Here is a 23,581-nt window from a genome sequence, read left to right on the forward strand (position 1 = left end):
AAAAACACCCATCAAAAACTATAAACTTGATCTTCAGATATGTCATACTTTAAGCTTTCTTTTATAGTTCAAAATTAAAATGTCTGGATCTTTACCACTGAAATTCAAAAACACATGTTGGAAAAAAAGAACTACAACAAAAATCTTGTATTTAAAAAGTACATAATACATTCCATTTAAAAGATACTTTTACCAAAAAAGAGGTCATCTCATTTGATCTCTCTAACCAATTTTATCAGATATACAAGGTAGGCATTGATTCATTTAATAAAGGAAATTATCCAAAACTAGTCAGAAGGGAGAAAAAGAAAGTACCAAATCCCGTCTTTTGATTCTGTGTCCATATAATTTCCTATTTATATCACTTTTAGTCCTTATTTTACCATAATTTAGTTAACTGAAGTTCCTTCCCACTTAGCTTTAATAAGAAATTATTTAAGTATCTATTTGAATGGGGAAGCAGTTGTGGTATAATGAAAAGTACAGAAAATGTGAAGTTAGATGAGAAACTTTGAGGGTGACTATGAAAATTCAGAACTAGATTACCTGAAAGTGCCTAACAGTACCATATATATATATACACATATATAGATGTATAAAGTGACCAATATACACTTACTGTATTAAGAAAATGAGCTCCTTTACACACATACACACAATCCAACTCTCTGTTACAGCCTCCTTTGCCACTGGAGTTCACATTTAGTTCAATCCTAGCCAAAGAGTCATGGGTCAAACTGTTTTAATGTGATACTTTAACCTAGCAATTCCACTTCTAGGAATCTATCTTAAGAGAATATACTCATAAATGTACAAAGACATATGCACAAGGACGTATGTCACTGAAATAGTGCTTGCAACAATGAAAAACAAAAACAAAAAGCCAACCCAGACACCCATCAACAGAAATTTCATAAACAATGGCATAACCATACAAGGAGTGCTACCCAGCCATCAAAAAAGAATGGGAATCAACCTATATATAAATACTACTCCTTAAGCACTTGAGTAATTCACAGTGTTTCTAGGTCAGTCATTTTCAATGATCAACAGTACACTTTAAAAATACAGGGAAAAAACACCTTAAAAATAATGTTAACATCTATTATATTCAATTCTCACTTTACAGATGTTCCTTCCTACTGCCTACTCATGATTCAGATGACATTATGACAAAAGGAAATGACACAAGAAAAAATGAAAGATTACAATAAGGGCTATTTTTAATTTCCTTTCTTTCACCCACCCAATATTTTCATCTTCTATGGTTCTTACACTTACCATGCCCTCAAAGCCAACTCTGTACAGGTTCTTAGCACCATTATCCCAGAGAACGTAGGCTGCGCTATGCGGGCTTGATGCACTCCAGTCTTGGATCTCTGTTACCTAAGGGAAATTTTTGAGGGAAAAAAAATCTTTAAGCAGAGAGGAGAGGCTGATTCTTCTAATTATATTTAAATCTTTAAAATTACTTCAGTTACAATCCTGTGTAACAGGATCATGAAAAACACTTACTTGTCACTTCTAACACATAATTGAATTAAAGATACTTTTCCAGAATATTATAAGGTTATTTCTAAAAGCACTGTAGAAATTTTATTTATTTGTTTTTGGCCACATTGCATGGCTTGCAGTATCTCAGTTTACTGGACCAGGAATTGAACCTGGGGCCACAGCAGTGAGAGAGAGCATGGAGTCCTAACTACTGGACCACCAGGGAAGTCCCTAAAACTACTGCAGAAATTTGAAGTTGAGAGGCTTAGTGATTACAGTGATGATGGATTATCAGCAAATACATATTTCAAAATTTAAAATCTTTACTCTTAAAGGGTTCCTACTAACAGCAGTGTATCCTTTTATACCTATTTTTTGATACAAAATTTAAAATCTTTGACCAAATACCCAGAACAATTCAAGATAACTCAGCTCTCTGGTCAGCTGAACGGGGATGAGCACAGGCTCAAAGGCCATGTTTAAAGAAGGCCTGAGAGATCTGGTTCCTCCAGCAGTGCCTCTCAGCTGCCCTGAAAAGCAGGCCATCCAAGCTAAAATGCCACGACTACAATGGAAACCCAGACACTACCTCCAGGCCCCACATGCCACCAGACGGATTCGTTAGAGCAGTCAATATTTAAAAAACAAAAAACAAAAAAACTAGAGTTGCTATTGATTTAGGGCCAAGAATCAACTACACAAAAATGACACACAGTGAGCACTGAACTTGGGGATTTTCAAGTGAACCAGTCTACAGCCCAGGCTGGGAGGCTGTGCATGTGCAACTCAGGACTCCTCCAACTTGACACTTTACCAACCACCCTTCATAGTTTCTCAGAATGCCAGGCTGATACTAAACATAATTTTTAAGGTATGCCCTTAAAAACAGACTACTATTTCGAATAAGACACATAATGACCACTTCATTTCCACCCTGTGCTAAAGAAACAGTTTTGCAAGCTACATATTTTACATAATGACTGCTTCATTTTCATCCTGTGCTAAAGAAACAATTTTGCAAGCCATGTAGTTTACAGTGCTTTTGTGAGATAAAAAGTTTTTATGCTTAGGATTTAATTAAATACTTGAATAATATTTCAAAGCATTAGTAAATTAGTTTATTCTAATTTTAAAATAGTTATAAAAATATAACACAAACTTTAAAAAAATAATTAAAAAATGAAATGAACATTAGACTAAGAAAAAGAAAATTACCAGTACTTTTAAAGTCCCCTGCAAGTCTCTCACCAACCCCACCCTCCTGCCTCCTAACAGAAGTAACCACCATCCCGCCTGCGGAGTCCATTGCTGCCATGCTGGGTTTTATGATTTTCGTAACTAACCACTGTATAATCATCAAGAGCAAGAGTTTCTAACATTCTAAAATGAAACACGCAATTTGTAGGAAGGAAAAATCGCTTTTGATTATAATACAGTCAGATTCTATTTCATTTATTTTTAAAAATGCAGTACTAGATTAAATAAGCCTGTGTTTTTACGAGAGGGACAAAAAAGCATTTGATCAACTAAAAAACAAAGACTACAAATTTTGTTTAAATCGAATTCATCCTAAATTTCAAATTACTTGGAATATAAGCAAGTTCATTACTCAAACTGTGAATCATTAAATGAAATCACTTCATTTGTTAATGTGATTCAGTTTGTCGAGTAGGAAATAAAGTGGAAAGCATAAGAAAATAACTACATTAATTTCTTACTTTCGATTCTGATTAATAAATATGTGTGGAATGGCTACTAAAACATTAGGTAGAAGGTTGCTGAGAAATTCTGTAAAGATCAAACGGACAATATCTGCACTGATCAATCTTAACACCACTAATAGTAGAATAATCAAGACTTTACATGCCTCCTTTATGTGCAATCTAAGTACACACACCAGTAATGAGGTACTCTTGCCAAAATAAACTTGAACCTGAATCTACTCATTTCTCTACATCTAACAATAGGTTTATAAGAAATACAACAATTAGAAGAACACATTAAAGAATACCATAAAGAATCGATCAGAAAAATACAAAGAACTTGGTTTCTTCAACAAATAAATGGCAGTCTTTAAAACACTGATAAATTCTGAAGTTGGATGTTGGGTGCATGGGGATTTGTTATATTATGCTTTCTGGTGTATGTTTGAAATTTTCCATAATAAAGCTTTTTAAAAAGAAGGAAATAGAAGAAGGAAATGGCAACCCACTCCAGTATTCTTGCCTGGAAAAGTCCATGGACAGAGGAGCCTGGCGGGCTGCAGTCCATGGGATTACATGACTGAGCATGTGTGCATGAGGGTGGAGGGAGATGGGTTGGTAGCAATAAAGTGGTAGAACTAAAAATAAAATAAAATAAAAAGAAGGAAATATATCTAGTGTATGAGGCAATTAATATATATTTAAAGCATTTGTAAAATGAAAACAGTCTTGCAATACTAACATAGGTAGTTAAGACCATATTACACATTTCTATGATATCCTTATATCATGTCTGTCAAAGCCTGCACTTGATCTGCTTATTTGTGTGTTAACACTGTTGTCACATGCAAAAAACCACGATACACGCAGGCATGTGACAGGCCATAGTAGGTGTCAGTATTAACACAGTATCAGTCCAATTTGGAATCTATCCCTTAAAATGGCTCAAACTAACCATACAGTTGAGAACACATAGTAATGAGAATGGGGAATCTTGAACCTCAAGGTAAAAAAGATAAGAATACACTACCACCTTCATGTGGGTTACACCAGGTTCGTGTGGGTTACACCAGAGGACTGGGAGAGAGAAGCCAGCCATGAAGGAAAAGGGGAAATTAAAAACGTTATTCATTCACACACACAGTCAGAGTCAGACAAAAATTGTATTTCATTTCAAACATGTGCTTAAATAATGTTACCTTGAAGACTTCCTATTACATTAAGTTCCCTCACTCAGAGTCATATGTGCAAAATGGTTTCATTTATTTTTCTTTTTGTTCCTAAAATGTAACAAGTATTAAATTATAACAAACCAAAAATGTAATACTGATGACTCAAAGCTTCAAAGTTGCTACTTTGCATTCCCCCTAAGAAGTGTCGATATAATACAAATCCCAGGAAGTACCATTTATGTGGCTTCAGGCTTTAGCAGCAACTGCTTTTGAAAAGGTGATGAAAAAAGTTTTTTTAACCCTCTGACCACATAATTAAGTGTGAGGAAGAATATAAAGCTAAAACACTTTTTAGAATAAAAGTATTAAAAAACTTACTTCTCGTGTACTCTTTCAAAAAACATTACTAGGACGTGTACTCCGTCAAAAGGAAGAGTAACTAAGGAAGATGATGTAATAGGATACAGAAAACACAAGATCCAGCCAGGAAAGAGACAAAGGCATCCATCAGAGGGGGCTGCCAAGATGCCTGCTGGGTACCAGGTGTCAAGGGCAATCCGACTGCAGCCACATGACTCACAGGCCAGACATGCTGAAGGCTTTCAATACCAAGATGTCCACTGCCATCATATCACTTTATCGACCTAAGGACACACTGCCTGAGTGAGCCAGACCCAAATTCTCAACTGAACTTGGCTTACTGGACTATGTAATGATGAGGTTTCCACTCTCTCCTGCACCCCCGATTCCCTGCCACCTAAACCAGCCCACTCCATAGAATACTCTGCTTTGCCTTATTCCCAAAACTTTGAGGTGTAGCATGGTAAGTGTGGAAGCAAACAACACATGCGCTCTGACTACATTCCTGTCCAGTGTACAGCACGTGGTCCACACTTCTGCCCTCCCTGGTGTCCTGCCCACGCTGAGCCCCGTGTTTCCAGGACCCACTAGTGACCATGGCTACTGACTATCCCAGAAAGACTCTTACGAGCTCCCAGGGATGCCGTTATCCAGAGACTGAATTCAGTTTATCTTCTCCCTAGAAGCGTTCGTCTAAAAGCACAGTTCTGCTCTGTCTTTACAAAGGCTAGCTTTCTGCTTGCTACTTGGTTTCTCAAAAAATTAAATCCTAAATGTTGTAATACAGAGCACTAAGTCATACAATAATAAAGACAAACAAGGGAATAATGACAGGAAGAATTAGTTACCTTGCAGGGCTTGCAGCTGGGAAAGAGTAAACAGAAGGCTTTTAAAGGTATTCATAACACTCTTTTTTAAGCCGTAGAGTAGGAATAAAATTTACTTTTGAAAATTTCACTACTATTCTCCAAGCTTCAACGTATGTTTTACACACCCCATGTGACACAGGATTGCTGTAAATGATTGCAGAAGCTGTTTACTGCACAAAGGGCCTTGCCAAAGAGGAAAGCAGAGGGTGACAGCCAGGCTGAGTTCCACTCACCAAGACCCTCTGCACCGGGACAAGGCTGCCCCTGCTCTGCCACTGGCTTGCCAAGCATGCCCCCACAGCACTCCATTCAGCCAGAGATGGTGCCTTCCCCAAACTCACACTGGTCTGCGGTCTAGTTTTGCTTCCAGAAATATGCTTCTCCTTATGGTTGCCCAGGGTGGGGGTGGGGAGGGGAGCTGAGGGATAGTTAGGGAGTTTGGGATGGACATGCACACTCTGCTGTATTTCAGATAACCAACAAGGACCTGCTGTATAGCATAGCACAGGGAACTCTGCTCAATGTTAAGTGGCAGCCTGGATGGGAAGGGAATTTGGGGGAGAATGGATACATGTATACATGTGAATGAGTCCCTTTGCCATCCACCTGAAACTTTCACAACACTGGTAACTGGCTATATATACTCCAATACAAAACAAAAAGTTTAAATAATAAGAAAGAAAGAAACGTGCTTCTCAAACTGTGATGTGCACCTGAGTGACTTAGGTATCTTATTAACGTGGAGATTCTAAATTAGAAAGTCTAGGAGGAAGGTGACCTATTACCTAGCATGCTTCTAACAAGCTGTCAGGTGACACTAATGCTGCTGGTCACAGAACTTAGATTTGGATTTCTGGTTCTCCATCTCCTCTAATGAGAACACAGGTCTCCGAAGAATAGGAGCTTTGCCTTTTCTGTTTATTCCTACAACCCTCACGCCTGGAACAGAATCCTGCACCTAAGTGGTCAGTAAATATTTACTAAAGTTTTTCTTAAAAAGCATTGCTTCCTTAATAAAAATCAAAGTACTTAAAAGATAAAGACTAAAACATTTGTCTGACTTTCAAACATTAAACATTAGACCTTATCATTTAAAAATGAAATCAAGACAGCAATACTCTGAATTTGGAAAACATCTTATTTGACAAATGTTTAAAAATCTTAAATTCAAAAGAATCTATATAGCACGAAGTAGTATAAGAGGCCTTCAAGTTCCTAGGAGGAGTTCCTCAGAAGACACAGACTTTAAAGTCATCATTCCTTAATGCTAAGAACAATATTTTACAGAAGGTAACAGTGGAACAGGGACTGACGCTGAAGTCTCAAAGGGAAATGCTGTTAATTTCAGTACACCGAGCAAAACACCCCCAGAACACACATTCAGGACTTGAATATACACTTAGTACACCGAGCAAAACACCCACAGAACACACACTCAGGATTTGAATATACACTCAGTACACTGAGCTAAACACCCAGAACACACACCCAGGATTTGAATACACATTCAGTTCACTGAGCACAATACCCAGAACAAACATTCAGGATTTGTTGACTGAATCAATGACTGCATCACCAGCAGAAGCAAGCAGAAGCAACATGAAATCCAAAATAAGCAAAACCAACAACTCACTTACCCTGATATCTCTGGTTATCCCACCCCATTAAAGAGACTACAAAATTCCCTTCAGAGTAACTGCTGTAATTGACCCCCAGACCACTCTGCCTATGATCCCTCAGAAACGCATGTTTGAGGGAATGGAACACAAAGCAAGTAAATTCAGATGAAATGTTAATAACAAGAAAGCCAAGAGCATGAGATACTGCTTAAGGAGGACTGGCCCAAAGAGGATGTTCAGAAAGGCATTCTGAGCAGCAAAATGGCAATGCGAAGCCTAAAGGTGGAAAAGAAAAACCCACCCACCAATCTTCTCACTGAACACTAACGTGTACAGCAGAGAGGGAACAATCGTTTTTCCCAGGGGAAAGAAAAATGAAAGTTTAAGAAACTGTTATTGAAAAAAAAAAAAAAAAAGAAACTGTTATTGGCCTTAAAGAAAATGGGCCACGAAATTCAATTACAGTAGTTTTAACATCATCTGAATATACAGTATTTGAGAACAACATGATGGATCATAAACAACCTTTACCTTTCCCCTGCGTCCATTTCCTCCATCCTGATCTTCCCACTGCCAGTCCACTCCTCGTACCACTCTGGCACCTGCAAAGATCCCTCGGGCCGTGATCTTCTTCGATTTTCTACGAGACTCTAACAGAACCCTAAAAGAAAATTATCTATTTTCAAATTTACATAAAAATAAAATTGGTAATGGGTGGCAATTTATTGTTTAAAAAGTTCATTTTGAAAGTATAAAAGATTTTTCTTTGCTCTGGTTAACACCATAACAGCAAGTAACAGGAACACTTTTCTCATTCCCTAAATTATGCTGATGAAGACATTAGTAGTTGGAATAATAACAACATGTTATATTCACTTAGCTTTTCCTATACACAAAAATACTTAGAGATATAAACTCTGTTACCTGCTTTAAGATAAAGGTAGTATCTATTACATTGCTCATTTTACAAATGAGGAAACTAAGTCCCAAAGAGGTAAGCATCAATAACTTGCCCAAGGTCACAAAAGTTACACAGGAATGGAATCAACACATGAATCCAGTCTAACCACTGCAGGGCATCACTACAGCTCTTCACTACTTTAGAGATGGCATATACAAAACCCTACAACTGCCAGGCACACACTACAAACGAGGGCCTGAGAGAGACTGCACCATAGCCATGACAAACGACAAATGGCACTTGACCTTGGGCAGAGGAAGACAATAAGGAGTGGTAGGGACTTTGGTGAACTCCAGAGGACGGTTTGTCCAAAGGGGCAGATGCTCCTGGGCTTCAGCCAACCGCTGCCAGGAACAAACGCAGGCCCTGTGTTGACAGGCTGGGTGGGGGCGCAGGGGGGAGTTAGAATTCATAAACTTCATCTTTCTGTGAAATCACCTTTCATAGAAATTCACCTTTCACAAGTTTTACAAGGTAAGCAATTGTTCAAAAATTGAGAGCAAGTCAAGCAAAATACACCTGTGGACTGGATCTGACCTACACCAAACTGTGTCTAAAGCAGCATATACCTACAAAAGACTACAGACCTTGAAAAAGATGCTACATGCAGCTACCTAGACAAGCATGATTCTCCAAAGCCTTCCATCCCTTATTTTCCTACAGCCTTCTCATTCCTAAAAAATCAAAAAGAATTGGGATTTTTAAATTCTACTTCATCTCATTATTTATTTTCAGAATGTCTTTACTACACTCCAGCTTTAAAAGCTGTAAGCAAAAGACAAAACTAAATAATTTGTAGAAAATGACTTAACACATGGCAGGGCCAGGATTTGAACCAGGACAGTCTGACACAAAAATCCATCTTTCTATCACTCCTGTTGCCTCCCTTCACCGACTTGACTCTTGCTTCTCTGCATTAGTCACAGCTCCCTGAGAATACTCCATCAGTGAAAACTCTGCACTGACTCACACTCAACACTCCTCTCTTTGGTCCTAAGACACTTTTTACGTATCTCTGTATACAGTCTGAAACATCACATGATAGTCACTGCTGATCAAATAATCCCTTAACCTATAAACTGCTTAAGGATAACATGTCCTATTTATCTTCAGATTTACCCAAGTACAGTCTTAATGCTCTATAGTCTGAATAAATGTCTCTTGATTCCATAACTGTGACCTAGTGTTCACAGGACAGAACGCACATGGAGAAAACCACCAGCCTTCCTTGGGCCACCCTCACACATCCAAACACTGAGCAGGGCCAGGTCTCCATACGAGAGAACAAACAGCCCTGATTATCCTGGAAAACACACATAGCTCCTGCACTAGCTCTCTTCCCGTGATGTGGTGGCCCTGGTCCTCATCTAGCCTGGTATCTGCTACTTCCCACCAAACCAGCTGTCAGAAGCTATTTCCTAATCCTATGTTTAAGGCTGAATGGTACAAAAAATGTAACAGATACAAAGAATTGCAATTGGAAAAAAAAAAAAATTGATTCTCATACCGCTCACTCCCTGGTGTGGTAATTCTATAAAAGCGATGCCTTAAATGATGTTTATCTCCATGATAACAAACGGTGCACAAGTCATAATTTGTACACTCCGCACACTTCCACCGAATGCCAATGATCGGCTGCTGGCGGCAGGTATCACACATGGTTCCATCGTGCTTGATGCCTGTTAAAGCAGAGATGCCATGCTGACATTAATTTCCAGTACTGTTTATTTTTATTCCCTGAGGGGAAAAATAGGAACACAACATTTTACAAAATAGCTCAGTAAAGCAAGAAACAGTATTTCAAATGAACCATATACAGTTTCAAGATAACAGACAGCAAATATTCTAAAGAGTACAAATTACAGACTAAACCTTTCCTATTCCTTCTTTTCTCATGAGTAAGAACACTTCTCAGTACCACTTTCCTTGCTCTCATCCAAACCTGAAATGCAGGTTCAATCCAGAGAGAGAAGGAAGAATACTTTATCATCAAGGAGATGTTTCAGACTAAAAACACACAAAACACTTTTTGAGGAACACGAACCTATTCTCCAGGTAAATAATTCCAAAGAAGAAGACAGTTTATCCTTGTAATATCAGAAACAAGCTGTCAATTAACTTAAGCTTTTATCCCTAGGTACTGATAACTTTTTGCTTCCCAGTTTAATGGGAAATAATACAGCTGAGTTTGTTGTGGGGTGTTGTGGGTTTTTTTTTCCCTTAAGGAAAAAGAAGTAATAAACACGAGAAAAATAAAACAAGCACTTGGTAAAACAATCTCCACCAAAAATACCACAAATTAACAAAAAAACTGGCACTGTACGGTAATAAGACGAGGGAATAATGCTCCTTTATTATTCTGTTACATTAAGACCACTTGTCCAAGTAAATTAAAACTAGGGGTTTTTTAAACAATGTGTGGCCTGTGAACAGCAATGTCACTATTTCATGGCATGCTGAATGGTCACGCCCGATGATGACACACTCCTACATCAAATTCTGGCTCTGTCAATAGCTTTCTCTGTGTCCACAAAAGTCATTTTAACTAAAATATTTACATGTAAAACTACAGTATTTATTTCAAAATACAGAGTGGAGAGGGAGGGGAAGTATGGTGAGTTGAGATGAAACAAGACTGCTCATCTGAAGCTGGGTAACAGTTAACACAGGGATTCATTATACTCTCTATTTTGTATAAATTTAGAGATTTTCCAATAATTAAACAAAAAATGAGTCCTATTAGTTCTCAGAACCTCATTCCCTTTGGAGGAAGTGATATGATCTTTAAAGGAAAGGTATGTTCTAAGCATAAAATGAGAATGTGCAGAATATGCAAGAACTATAAAAGTAGCACTTCTTAAAAAAAAAAAAAGTAGCACTTCTGTAACTAAACAAGAACTAATACACTATTGCTACTTCCCGGAAAAAAGAAAAACCCTATTTAACTCATATCCATATCCAAGTTTAAAATCTCTATAAGGATGGTAACCAGATTCTAAATTAAGTGCCTAAGTTGAGATGGTTAAGATGTAAAAGGGAGGGAGGGATGAGGTGGGGAGAAACGAACACTGGAAGGAACGAGCCCTCACCAGGGAACCGAACTAGCCATCACCACTCTGGACTCAGACTACCTAGTCTCTGTGAGAAATCAACTCCTGATCTTTACAAATCCCCCAGTCCTCCCAGTCTGTGGTAGATCGTGATGGCAGCCCAAGCAGACCAAGACAATATGGAAAGAGATGTTGTAAAGCTGAAGTGATATAACAGGGGTAAACATACTTTGAAAGGCATTAGAGCAAAAAGGCAAATATAAGGAATTAGCACTTAACCTTAATATAGCTATATTAAATGTACTAGTCAACCATTTCTAACCATTTCTAACTTAGTGATCAAAGTTGTCATATATCCTTGGCAAATTCAGCAATACTTTATACAAAAATTAAAGAACAAATTTCTCAATTTCCCAGAGACTACATATGGAGAATAATCAATTAATTCATGTGTAGATGACCTTCATTTTAGCAAATTACCCGCCCTCTCCATTCACTAATTACTATTTATCTCTGGTTTTTCCCCAAAGCTTATAGCTTCCCTGACCTATCCCCTGGGTTCTTTTCATTGTGTTCACTCCAGGATTGCAACAGAGGACACACCTGCCATCCGACACAGGCCTACCCCAGGGTAACTCATCCAGCCTTTCCCATCCTAGCCTACGACTAATTAATTCTGACTGCATCAATCATGAAAGTGATCATCTGCCACAGGCCCAAAGGAGATTAGACTCCAGCTTAACAGACTGTAAACTAAAATTAAAAACCAAGTTTATGGCTGCACAACTCAGAGCTACCAGCATTCACCGGTACTGCATGCTTTAGTGTTTTTAGGATATAAATCAGAAGGCCAAATGCAATTTGCATCTATTCTTTCTTTTGGGGTGTAAAAGTGAGTACAGAGAAAAGGATTTGTTTGGTGTTTTTCAATCACATGAGGAGGTTTTTTTTTTTTTTTTTTATTCCCTAAGTAGCAAGGAATCCATAATCTGGCTAATCACAAGGGTTACTAAGAATCTGCTGTATTTTTATTTAAACCAAAATATAACCTTTCCTTAAAGTGTTCATTTTGAAAACATAATTTTGTAAATATTCTTGTAATTATTATCTCCCAACACAAATAGCAAAAGTCTACAGAGTTAAGAAAGAAATTATGCTAGCTCACATTAAGATTTTAAGGTAAATTCTAAAACCTATCAACAGACAAAAGACTTTGAACAACTGTCATATCTGATGCAAGGCTACTAAAGTGAATTTTAAATTTTCATAAAAATCGCACTTTTTAATAAGAAACAGCAAAAATCACACTATGAGCAGTTTTTTAATTCATTGATTTTAATACTGAAATACAGATATACACCTGCTTTAAGATTTATATCAGTTACATTCCTGGAAAACTGAGTGTATACTTAAAATGGAGGAAAGGTGTGGCAGATTATTTTCTGAAGAAAATCTCACTGACTATATCCACCCCAAGTGCTCCCCTGACAACAGGACAATGAACGACAAGTGACCATCAACAGGCAGGTCTGTTTTCCTCCCCATGAACCAGAGGGGACATGTGCCTTGGCTAACAGAAGGCAGTCAGAGTGACACTGTGTGATTTCTGTGCCATTTGTCTGTCCATGTGTCTCTCTCTCCCCCTTTCAAGATTCAGGCCGCCCACCGCCCCCACCCCGCCCGCCTTGGGAGCTCTTTCATAGTAAGTCTGGCTACCTGAAGCTGCCACAAAGGAGAGACCATTCGGAGAAGCCAGAGAGAGGTGGAAAGACATGCCCAAGGAAAGCTGGCTGGGCCGGCCCCTCCACTGTTGACTCTTCTCACTGAAGCCCCAGACACTGGTGGAGCAGAGGCAAACCATTCCCCGCTCAGCCTCAAGCATACAAATATTTTCCACAATGCAAAGTTTTGGGGTATTTGTTACGCAACCATTGGAACTAAAACAAAGCAAGTTAAAAATAAGATACAATCTTTGCTAAATTATAGTTCTCTGCAGGACAGTGTAGCAAAAATAAGGATAATGAGCTAAATATGAAAAAAGAAAACCATAAAAGTGCTAGAAAAAACACCTGAACAGCATCTTTTATAATCCTGAGTCAAGTCTAAGCATGACACAAAATGTAGAAGTCACGTACATACCCATGTGAGCACACCCATGCAGAAAGTATACAAACGGAGGAAACCAAGCCACTCCTCCCAACTGCACACAGTGGTCAAGGCGGCACAGATGAGGAAGGAGAGGGCACTTCCACATTTGTTTGCTGTTTGTACACTTTTGAATTATTTCATTTTTCGGTTTTTTTAATTATTTTAATTGGCAGATAATTACTTTACAATATTGTGATTTTTGCCATACATCGATATGAACCAGCCACAGGTGTGTGTCCCCCATCCTGAAGCCCCCTTCCACCTCCCTCCCCAACCCAATCCCTCTGGGTTGTCTCAGAGCACCGGCTTTGAGTGCCCTGCTTCATGCATCGAACTTGCACTGGTCATCTATTTTACATATGGTAATATACATGTTTCAATGCTATTCTCTCAAATCATCCCACATACGATAATTGTGCCTTCTCCCACAGAGTCCAAAAGTCTGTTCTTTACATCGGTGTCTCTTCTGCTCCCTTGCATGTAGGATCATCATTACCGTCTCTATAAATTCCATATATATGCATGAATATACTGTATTGGTGTTTCTCTGACTTTCTTCACTCTGTATGAGGCTCCAGTTTCATCCACTCATTCAAACTGACTCAGCCCCATGCATTCCTGTTTATAGCTGAGTAACAGTCTACTGTGTATATGTGCCACAACTTCCTTATCCATTCATCTGCCAACAGACATCTAGGTTGCTTCCATGTCCTGGCTACTGTAAACAGTGCTGCAATGTACACTGGGGTACATGTATCTCTTTCAATTCTAGTTTCCTCAGTGTGTATGCCCAGCAATGGGATTGCTGGGTCATATGGCAGTTCTATTTCCAGTTTTTTAAGGAATCTTTACACTGTTCTCCATTCTGGCTATACCAGTTTGCATTCTCACCAACAGTGTAAAAGGGTTCCTTTTCTCCACACCCTCTCCAGCATTTATTGTTTGTAGACTTTTTGATGGTGGCCATTCTGATCAGCGTAAGATGATACCTCATTGTGGTTTGATTTGCATTTCTCTAATTATGAGCAATGTTGAGCATCTTTTCATGTGTTTATTAGCCATCTGTATGTCTCTTTTGGAGAAGTGTCTATTATAATTTCATAACTTTAAAAAGAAAGTACAAGAGACACCAACTTTATCTTCCTGAATCAGCACACATTACAAATAACACATCTGTGTACCTGAAGATGGTGTCAAGAAAGTCAGTCAGCTGGATACTGTTGAGAGGGAAACATAAATTGATACAATCTCTACATAGAAGGTACCTGCAAAATGTTTTAAATGCGCTAAGATTTTGACCTCGCCTACAAAATTTTAAAAAGGTACACCCAATGATACTAAATTTTTTGTAGTAAATAAAAATTTAACATAACTGATGCTGAAAATATGGGACTATTTATGTGTGAAGTAGGGTAATCCATAGAGGAAAATTCTCTGCGGTTATTAAACTACATTGCAGAAGAAACATTACTGAGATGGTAAACAATATTATTATTTTATAAAGTAGTTTGCTAAGAATTACAATACAGCACTTTGGTAAATAAATTACATTATATGTATAACACATGTACATAGAAAAATTAGAAAGATAACCCCCAAAATGTGCTTGATGGGATTCATTCCCCTTTGTGGTTTTTCAAGTTTTCTACACTCAGCGTATATTAATTCTAGGAAGCAGCTTGGTAAGAAGGGGCATTTAACATGCAGTATAAGCATCAGAAATGCTGGTATATGTCCCTCACAATTAAAATAAAAGCTGAAAATAAAAATACGAGGAACTCCAATGATTTATAGAAACCAACTTTCAAATTGTTACATTAGCAATGTGGTACGTAACTACAACTCAAAGTTTTCTTCTTTTAATCCATAGTCTAACCTAGTTATTCCATGCTTATGAAAATAAAATGCATACCTAACACGTACACTCCTTAATCTGTCTTAACAAAGGAAAACACCAGGACCCAAAACTTCATAATATCAAAGAGCAGTAACAGTAAATGTCCACACAATAGTTACATTTCTGAACAAGGTCTAAGATAGGTCTCCTACACCATCACAAAAAGCCAAGCATACTAAACAAACTGGCCCACTACACGCTGAGAGGCACATCTAAACTACTGGTCCAGCTCTTCAAAGGAGTGTGGATTGATGAGAGGCAAAGGGAAAATGTATCCCCACCTGACCAAAAAAAGACAAGTCCAGGTTTCAGCTAGTCCCCTATTTACATATTTTTCATCTCTAAGTGCATTTTCCACATAGTACAATAATAACATTCATCAGCTCATAATCTGAGTATACGCTTTCTTTAAATGGAACTATTTAAACACACAATGATAACTGGTTAAATACAAAAACCCTCCTACAATTCATGGTTTTAAGAATACTTCAGGAAAACCATTAATGCACACAAAAGCACATCCAAATCCTTTCTTGGTTCCCACAGTTCGAATGCCAACAAAGCTACTGAACAGCTGTGAGACAGACCGATGCTGAGAACTGGAGAAAGTCAACAAAGCAGCTGCCCCAACACCGAAATGAGCAGGAGAGAATTTTTAATGAGAATGCAATGAATTGACTTTAAAACAAAAGCTGATATTTAAAGAAAACATGAAAAAGGAGAAACAGCCTTAAATGAACAAGGCCAACATTTTACTGACCTCTTACTTTGGTAGCTGTTTTGTTTGCCCTTACTTCATCCACCCAATTCATTCTCACCTAAAACTGTTCTCTTCCATTCAAAACCTCCTCAGCCCTGGCCAGAGTTAGTCCTTAAAATTTCCCTTTCTTGAAATGTAATTCCTTAACTAAACCCATTAGTGCTTTTTCTCCTTATAGAATACCATATCACCCTAGAGAGTAACGCTCTTTCCCTTTGCTAAGCTTCATGAAGACATCTGCCACTGTTAAATGAACCACCTGATGCTAGCTTTTGACTCATTCTAATACTTAAATGACCATCTGCTCTACATTTAATGACATCTCGCCTAAACTCAGTAACTTAGAGAATTTACATAGCTTAAGTCTTTTTGTTGGCTAATTTTATGAGAACGGTAAAACATGCTAATTGGAATCAATAACCACAAGTTCTTAAAAGTGGCAAGGAAAACAGTTCAAATTCACAAAGCACTGATTTAAGTAAACTGCCAAATTTCTAGAGAGAAAAGATTGAAAGAAGTTTCTCACTATGAGCAGTTCATTATGTGAAGCAAAAGTAAATAAAATAAATGTTCATTAACAAGAGAGTGCAGACATATATTAGGTATATAATGGAGTATCTAAAATGAATCTTTAAGAGCCACACAATTTGACATGGATGAACCCTTCAACCATAAAGCTCCATTTTAAAATTATACAAGAATACAAAAATGTTGATTGTTTACAGATATATACAACATAGCATAAATGTAAAGAAATCCATAGGAACTACTAATTTCTACATAGTGGTAGCAGAATTTCTACATAGTGGTTACTTTAGGAGAGGAAGGGAATGAAATTGGGAAGAAGTACACAGTGTTTCAAACAATCAGAAATGCTTTATTTTTTAGATAGGGGCGAAAGTATTTATTAATCACTCATGTACCTGGATACCTTAAATACTACGTAATAAACTTTTAAAATAAAAGATAAGCATTCCTGGTAGACTAGTACAGTGCCTAGTTAACCCTCCACTATCTTTTTGTCCTAATTAAAAGATTTCACCTAACAATAAAAAGTAATTTACAAGTTATCAACCAGTGTTTAAACACAATTATCTATTGTGGCGTACCTATTTGCTGATGTCATTCAACTAACCAGGAATTCCTATTTCTGATTTATGGATTCACTCAATTTTAACCCCAAATCAGTGTGACAAAAAGTTTACAGAGATTAAAGAGGGTTAACCAACTAGAATATGCATCTTATCCTCCCTGAACTATCAAAGTACTTATTGTTTAGAAATTGACTGAAGTGTAATTAAAATTCCTAATGAGGGTGAGGCCTCTGTGACCTGCCAGCTGCTTGGTATACTCCACATTCCTTACTCTTGAGAAACAGTAAATTAGTGAAAATAAGATTATTATTAATACTAACTACCACTTAAATCAGTACACCAAGCTAGGTGCTTCACATATATCACATAACCTTCCCAACAATATTAAAAGGTAGGCATTATTATCCTCATTTATAGATGAAGAAATTGAGTGGGCTCAAATTCAAACCATGTGAGTCTGATTACAAAGCTTGGCTTCTTATGCTCTTGACTCTATCTGGGTTTTTTCTTTACTTAGCTCTGATTTTGTCTGAAGAATAATTACATATCTAGGGCATCGAGTTTCCTATTTAACGTACTATACTCAAAATAAAAGTTATTGAATCCCATTCTAATAACCAAATAAATCTCAGAGAGATACATTTTAAAAACTGAAAAGACTGTCTGCATGCATGCTAAGTCACTTCTGTCGTGCCTGACTCTGCAACCCCATGGACTCCTCCCACCAGGCTCCTCTGTCCATGGGATTCTCCAGGCAAGAACACTGGAGATCTCCAGGGGATCTTCCCCATCCAGGAACTGAACTCTCCTAACTGAGGTCTTCAACACTGGCGGGCAGGTTCTTTACCACTAGTGCCCCCTAAGAAAATGAAAAAATTATCTATTTCTTAGTTAATTTCAATAGTGTAGTAGAGTGAAACACCATCAACTTCCAACCAACTCTTATTTTGAGTTAAGGAGATGTCTTTGAAAGTGTCTCACTCAAAATCTACGATTCTCTCATCTTTTCTGTTGGACAAGTTATTCTCTCATCTATTTTTTCTACTCTACTTTATTAAAAGCTTGCATAACAATCATGCCTCACACAGTTCAAACAAAAGAAACAAGGTAGGCAAACAACTAGGCACACAACTAGCAATTCCAGTAATATATTTGCTATTTTTAGCACTTGTTACACAAAAGTAGAAAATTAATGAAATCAAACAAAAACGAGAACTTTATCCACTTTTTTCCCTAACAGATAAAACTTCATTATTTCATTTTAGAAGCAAAACAATCTATGTACCTTGACCTACTCCAACTTCATTTGACAGGTGAAGAATTAAAGTTTAAAGAGATTAATGTTATAAAGTATGGGGAAGGGGGGAAACTGACAAGCCTGGATGTGAACCTCAACCTCAACCAATTACTTATGAAATCTTGGGCAAACCTGTCCATTTCCCATAGCCTGTTTTCTCATCAGTAAAATGAAGGCTATCAAATAACACTTTTCTGAGGACTAAATGAGATAAAGTATGTAAAAAGCTTAGCATAGTTCCCGACACGACGCGAGTTCAGTCAATGTCCATCCCTCTAGTTAACAAGTCCACATGAGGAAATACAGAATGAACAAACACCTTAACTTCCGTACTAACCCAGTGTATTTTCCACTACTCCATGAAGAGAGACTGGGAAAGGGAGGTAAGCAAGGCACCATTATGTAAAACATTACAATCTCAAGCTTTCATGATTTATTACTACTACTAGCCCTATAAAACTCCCAAAGTTCAAATAATGATTTTTTTTTTTAATATCAGAAGTTTCCACCCCATTTCTTGCTTTTTTAGGAACAAAATTATCATCAAGACGATAAACCCACTCCTGGGAGAAAGCCATATACTCTTATCATGAGTATGCATACAGAATATAAACTAATCCTAACCACAGCAAGCATCTACAAAAGTAAATATGCTCCCAAAGTCACTCCAAGCCAGAAGTGAGTGAGTGGACTACCTGCTACGTTCCATTATCTCCTCCATTAGTTTAAACTCCACCTTATCTTAGTTGTGTTCTACAAGTTCATTTAAAAGCCAGTTGTTTAGAATTCAGGATCATCTTCCCTCAGAAATGAACTTATAAAAGTAACTTAGATACCAGACTATTTCATAAGAACCTATTTACACAGAGCTATCTATGGGGAAAAGATCAAATTGTTTCTGTGTTCCTAGTTCAGTCTGAGGAGGTGGTTTATTGCAATGCAAACATCCCAGTTTAAAAGGGGGTGGGGGGCAAGCTAAACTGGCCATGGGGACATATGAAAGTATATGAGCAGAGAAACGGGCTTAGGAGAATGACGAATGTTCTAAAAGAGCCATTTCCCTACAGATACCTAACATGCATAAGCTCTTGTCTGGTGACTCAGTACAACAGTTTCCAAAGTGAGGTACATGACCCAGGAAATACAGAAGAATGGTGCTTTGAAATGGAAGGGATACGCCCACAATCTCTTATCTATTCCAAAATCCCAAAAGTCTCAAGTTTTTTGTAAATGAGCGGCAAACTTAGTGGTAAATCCTGATCTGAATGAACAAAACGCTATGTTGTTTTGTTCGGTCACTCAGCATGCCAGGCTTCCCTGTCCTTCACCATCTTCCAGAGCTTGCTCAAATTCACGTTCATTGAATTAGTAATGCCATCCAACCATCTCATCCCCTGTCGTCCCCTTTCTCTTCCTGCCTTTAATCTTTCTCAACATCAGGGTCTTTTCTAATGAGTCAGCTCTTCACATCAGGTGACCAAGGTACTGGAGCTTCAGCTTCAGCATCAGTCCTTCCAATGAATATTCAGGGAAAACCAGTAGCTTTGACATATAGTCAAAGACCTTTGTCAGCAAAGTGATGTCTGCTTTTCAATACGCTGTCTAGGTTTGTCATAGCTTTCCTTCCTAGGAGCATCTTTTAATCTCATGGCTGCAGTCACCATCCACAGTGATTTTGGAGCCCAAGAAAATAAAATCTGCCACCATTTTCATGTTTCCCCCTTCTATTTGCCACGTAATGATGGGACCGGATGCCATGATCTTAGTTTCCTGAATGCTGAAGTTTTAAGCCAACTTTTTCACTCTCCTCTTCCAACCTCATCAAGAGGCTCTTTAGTTCTTCTTCACTTTCTACCATTTGAGTCATAACATCTGCATATCTGAGGCTGTTGAAATTTCTCCCAGCAATCCTGATTTCCAGCTTGTGATTTATCCAGTCCAGCATTCTGCATGATGTACTTTGCATATAAATTAAATAAGCAAGGTGAAAATATACAGACTTGATGTACTCCTTTCCCAATTTTGAACCAATCCATTGTTCCATGTACGGTTCTAACTGTTGTTTCTTGAACCACATACAGGTTTCTCATGAGGCAGGTAAGGTGGTCTGATATTCCCATCTCTAAGAATTTTCCACACTTTGTCATGATCCACACAGTCAAAGGCTTCGGCATTATTCAGTGAAGCAGATGTTTTTCCCTTAGTATAATTATTCATACACTTTCTGCAGAAATACTGGGGTATCTGATATGACAGGTGCTGCTCTGGACCTGGAAGTGAGATATATGTACTCTGTGGCAAATACTATATTACAGCTCTAAAATCCAAAAGTTTATAAACTCAGTCCCAAGCATTCTGAATAAAGGGTATGGACTTCCATTAAAACTTTCATATTTACGGTTTTTTCTAAAAATCTAAGAATGAAACTAGGTTAGTAATTATACATTACTCAGCTGATACTAGCACCCTCAGTGGGTCACTAAAAAAAAAAAAATCATATCACACACACAATACAAGGTGTAGTGAGGATGGGTGGGAGTTTGACAGCTGAGGGTCTAACACTGTTGCTCACTTCTGGCACACTAAGACATAGTTATGCAGACTTGCAGAATACATCTTACTGGTATAAAACCACATGTTGATTCTCTTGAGATAAAGTGCTTAAAAATCAAAATCAAAAATAAGTTTCTTTTTTTTCCTACAAAATAAGAGTAAGTATTCCCAAATTGCACACCTTTTCTAGAATGAAAAGTGGTTACTAACAGTATGCTCCCTAGAAGACACATATACTTTTTTTAATTATACCATTTAATCTGTCCCTCCAGGTAAAGGTGATGTTTGACAAGAAATAAGAAAATAAATGCAGTCCAAAGGGAACTAGAGTAAGCAAGGTGAAAAGTGACATCTGGAGATACTTCCCTCATTATGTGGTCTTCAATGCTGAAACAATGTGTCACCAATAAACTCTAATATCTGCATCCATAAAAGAAAACCATTTTTATTTCATCTTAAATTCAGTAGATTCTGAATTCATTTATTCAAAAGATAAAAGTGAAACACCTTCCAATTCGTTTGTAAGAAATGATCAGGATCAGAAAAGGTGGAAAACTACCAGCTAAATTTCAATAAAAATGTTTACTTAACTGGTAAATGAAATAGAAACATAAGACTGAGTTAGGTAAACACACTGCATTAATCAGGGTCCAGTCAGCAGACAGGAAACCACACCAATCCACCACTTCTAAAAATGGGAAAACAATGAAAAAACAGGATTATTGAAACATAAGAGGCTTAAAGGAGGGTCCCATAGGACTGGATTACATGTTACATGTGGGATACACATACAGAAAAACCATTAATGTCCAACAATAGTGTTACACTAAGTTAATCAAACAACCATATCACAGACTAGAACAATTTATCTCAATTTTCTAGTCAACTTTCCCTCAGGAAAAGTAGTACAAACGTTGATCATTTCTGAACTACTACGAACAGAAGAGAGAATGATGGGGAAACGCAATGAATTCACTGAGTTTTCATCCCTATAATCTGCCATTCACCAGCTTTGGGACTGAACAAGTTTCTTCATCTCTCCAAGCCTGAGTTTCTCTTTATCTGTGTTAGGAATCCAACTGCACATCTAATGAGTTCAAAGCTCTTTGAAAAGAGCAATTTATTCCGAAAATACTCATCCAGAGCTATGGTTTTGCTAGAAAATGGAGATACAAGAACACACACACACACACACTCCTTCCCCTCCAACTAATAATCTCATGCAAAAGCCAATCACAACCAGCATACCTGTGGGAGCAGAAAGGAGCATAGGGTACAGTGCAATCACACTGTCCAGCAATTAGAGGAGGAGGAGGGAACCTGTGGGAGGCTACCCAGAGACACAGCCAGAAAGAAACATCTAATCTAACCACGGAGATAAGCCTCTAGTTGGTGGCTCCGTTGGTAAAGAATCTGCCTATAATGCAAGAGGCCTGGGTTTGATCCTGGAGAAGGAAACGGCAACCCACTCCAGTATTCTTGCCTAGGGAAATCTCATGGACACAAGAGCCTGGCAGGCTACACAGTCCATTGCAAGAGTTGGATACAACTCAGGAACTAAACCACCACCATATATTAAGACAGCATTACAGGGTATTTCCCTGGTGGTCCAGTGGCTAAGACTCTGTGCTCCCAATGCAGGGAGCCCGGGTTCAATCCCTGGTCAGGGAACTAGACCCCACATAACGCAATTCAAGAGTTCACATGCCACAACTAGGGCTTCCCTGGCGGCTCAGACAGTAAAGAATCCACCTGCCATGCAGGAGACCTGGGTTCGATCCGTGGGTTGGGAAGATCCCCTGGAGGAGGGCATGGCAACCCACTCTAGTATTCTTGCCTGGAGAATCCCATGGACAGAGGAGCCTGGTGGGCCATAGTCCACGGAGTCGCAAAGAGTGAGATACAACTGAGAAACTAAGCACATGCCACAACTAAGACCAGGTAAGCGTGTCCATGGGCCAGCATCATCTCCATCACCTGGGAGCTTTTAAACTACTCTTGCTGAATTCCACACTTAGTGAATCAGAATCTGCATTTTTAAAGGATCCCAGGTGACCCGCATGCTTATTCTCTGACAAGTACTGACAGAGGGGTAACTATTTCCTGAGAACTTCAAATTGATTTCTTGAGGTCCTCGTTCAACCAAGTTGCAATCTACAGGGAGTATTAAAACTAGATGGAAAAAAAAAAACTAGATGGACTTTCATCATTTAAAACATCACTTTAGTAGATGAAGATAAAAAAGGAAAAGGTATGTTACCTAAGTCTTCAAAATAGATAGCTGTTTAGGAAAATCAAGCTTTCCTTTCAGATGCCTTTGGCAAAAACCATCTCACAATATCTCATCCTTTCCAGGTCTGGCATCCTACTCCCCAAACACTGTTCACACAAGTCCTGTTTTTTCCCAAGGCTCTCTCCCTGGATAACACTCTTTTCTCCTGTAGTTCTAGAAACAGATCAGAAGAGAAATAAGGGGACTCAGAAAGGAAATGATGAGGCTTATTAATTGACTTCACTTTTTATCCAGGGTGAGCACTTCTAGGCCTTCAACTGAGTAATGACATCTGAGGAGCTGGTCCACGTGTGACCAAAGAAGCACTCTTT

General features: G+C 38.2%; 1 protein-coding gene and 1 non-coding gene across 2 annotated transcripts in view; one reads left to right on the forward strand and one right to left on the reverse strand.

Annotated features, from left to right (window-relative positions):
* Window positions 1-23,581, reverse strand: part of MIB1 (MIB E3 ubiquitin protein ligase 1) — a 97,612-nt gene that overhangs the window by 70,681 nt on the left and 3,350 nt on the right. Inside the window, exons 2-4 of the mRNA XM_061130883.1 lie at window positions 9,686-9,857; window positions 7,749-7,878; window positions 1,282-1,386 (exon numbers count right to left, since the gene is read on the reverse strand). Of these exons, the coding sequence (XP_060986866.1) occupies window positions 1,282-1,386; window positions 7,749-7,878; window positions 9,686-9,857 (407 nt within the window). The remainder of the gene's footprint in view (window positions 1-1,281; window positions 1,387-7,748; window positions 7,879-9,685; window positions 9,858-23,581) is intronic.
* Window positions 22,576-22,648, forward strand: TRNAG-CCC (transfer RNA glycine (anticodon CCC)). Its single transcript has one exon. It is a non-coding gene; the product is annotated as a tRNA-Gly (tRNA).

Source organism: Dama dama, chromosome 27 (genome assembly GCF_033118175.1).
Source record: "Dama dama isolate Ldn47 chromosome 27, ASM3311817v1, whole genome shotgun sequence".
In the NCBI taxonomy this organism is placed as follows: Eukaryota; Metazoa; Chordata; class Mammalia; order Artiodactyla; family Cervidae; genus Dama; species Dama dama.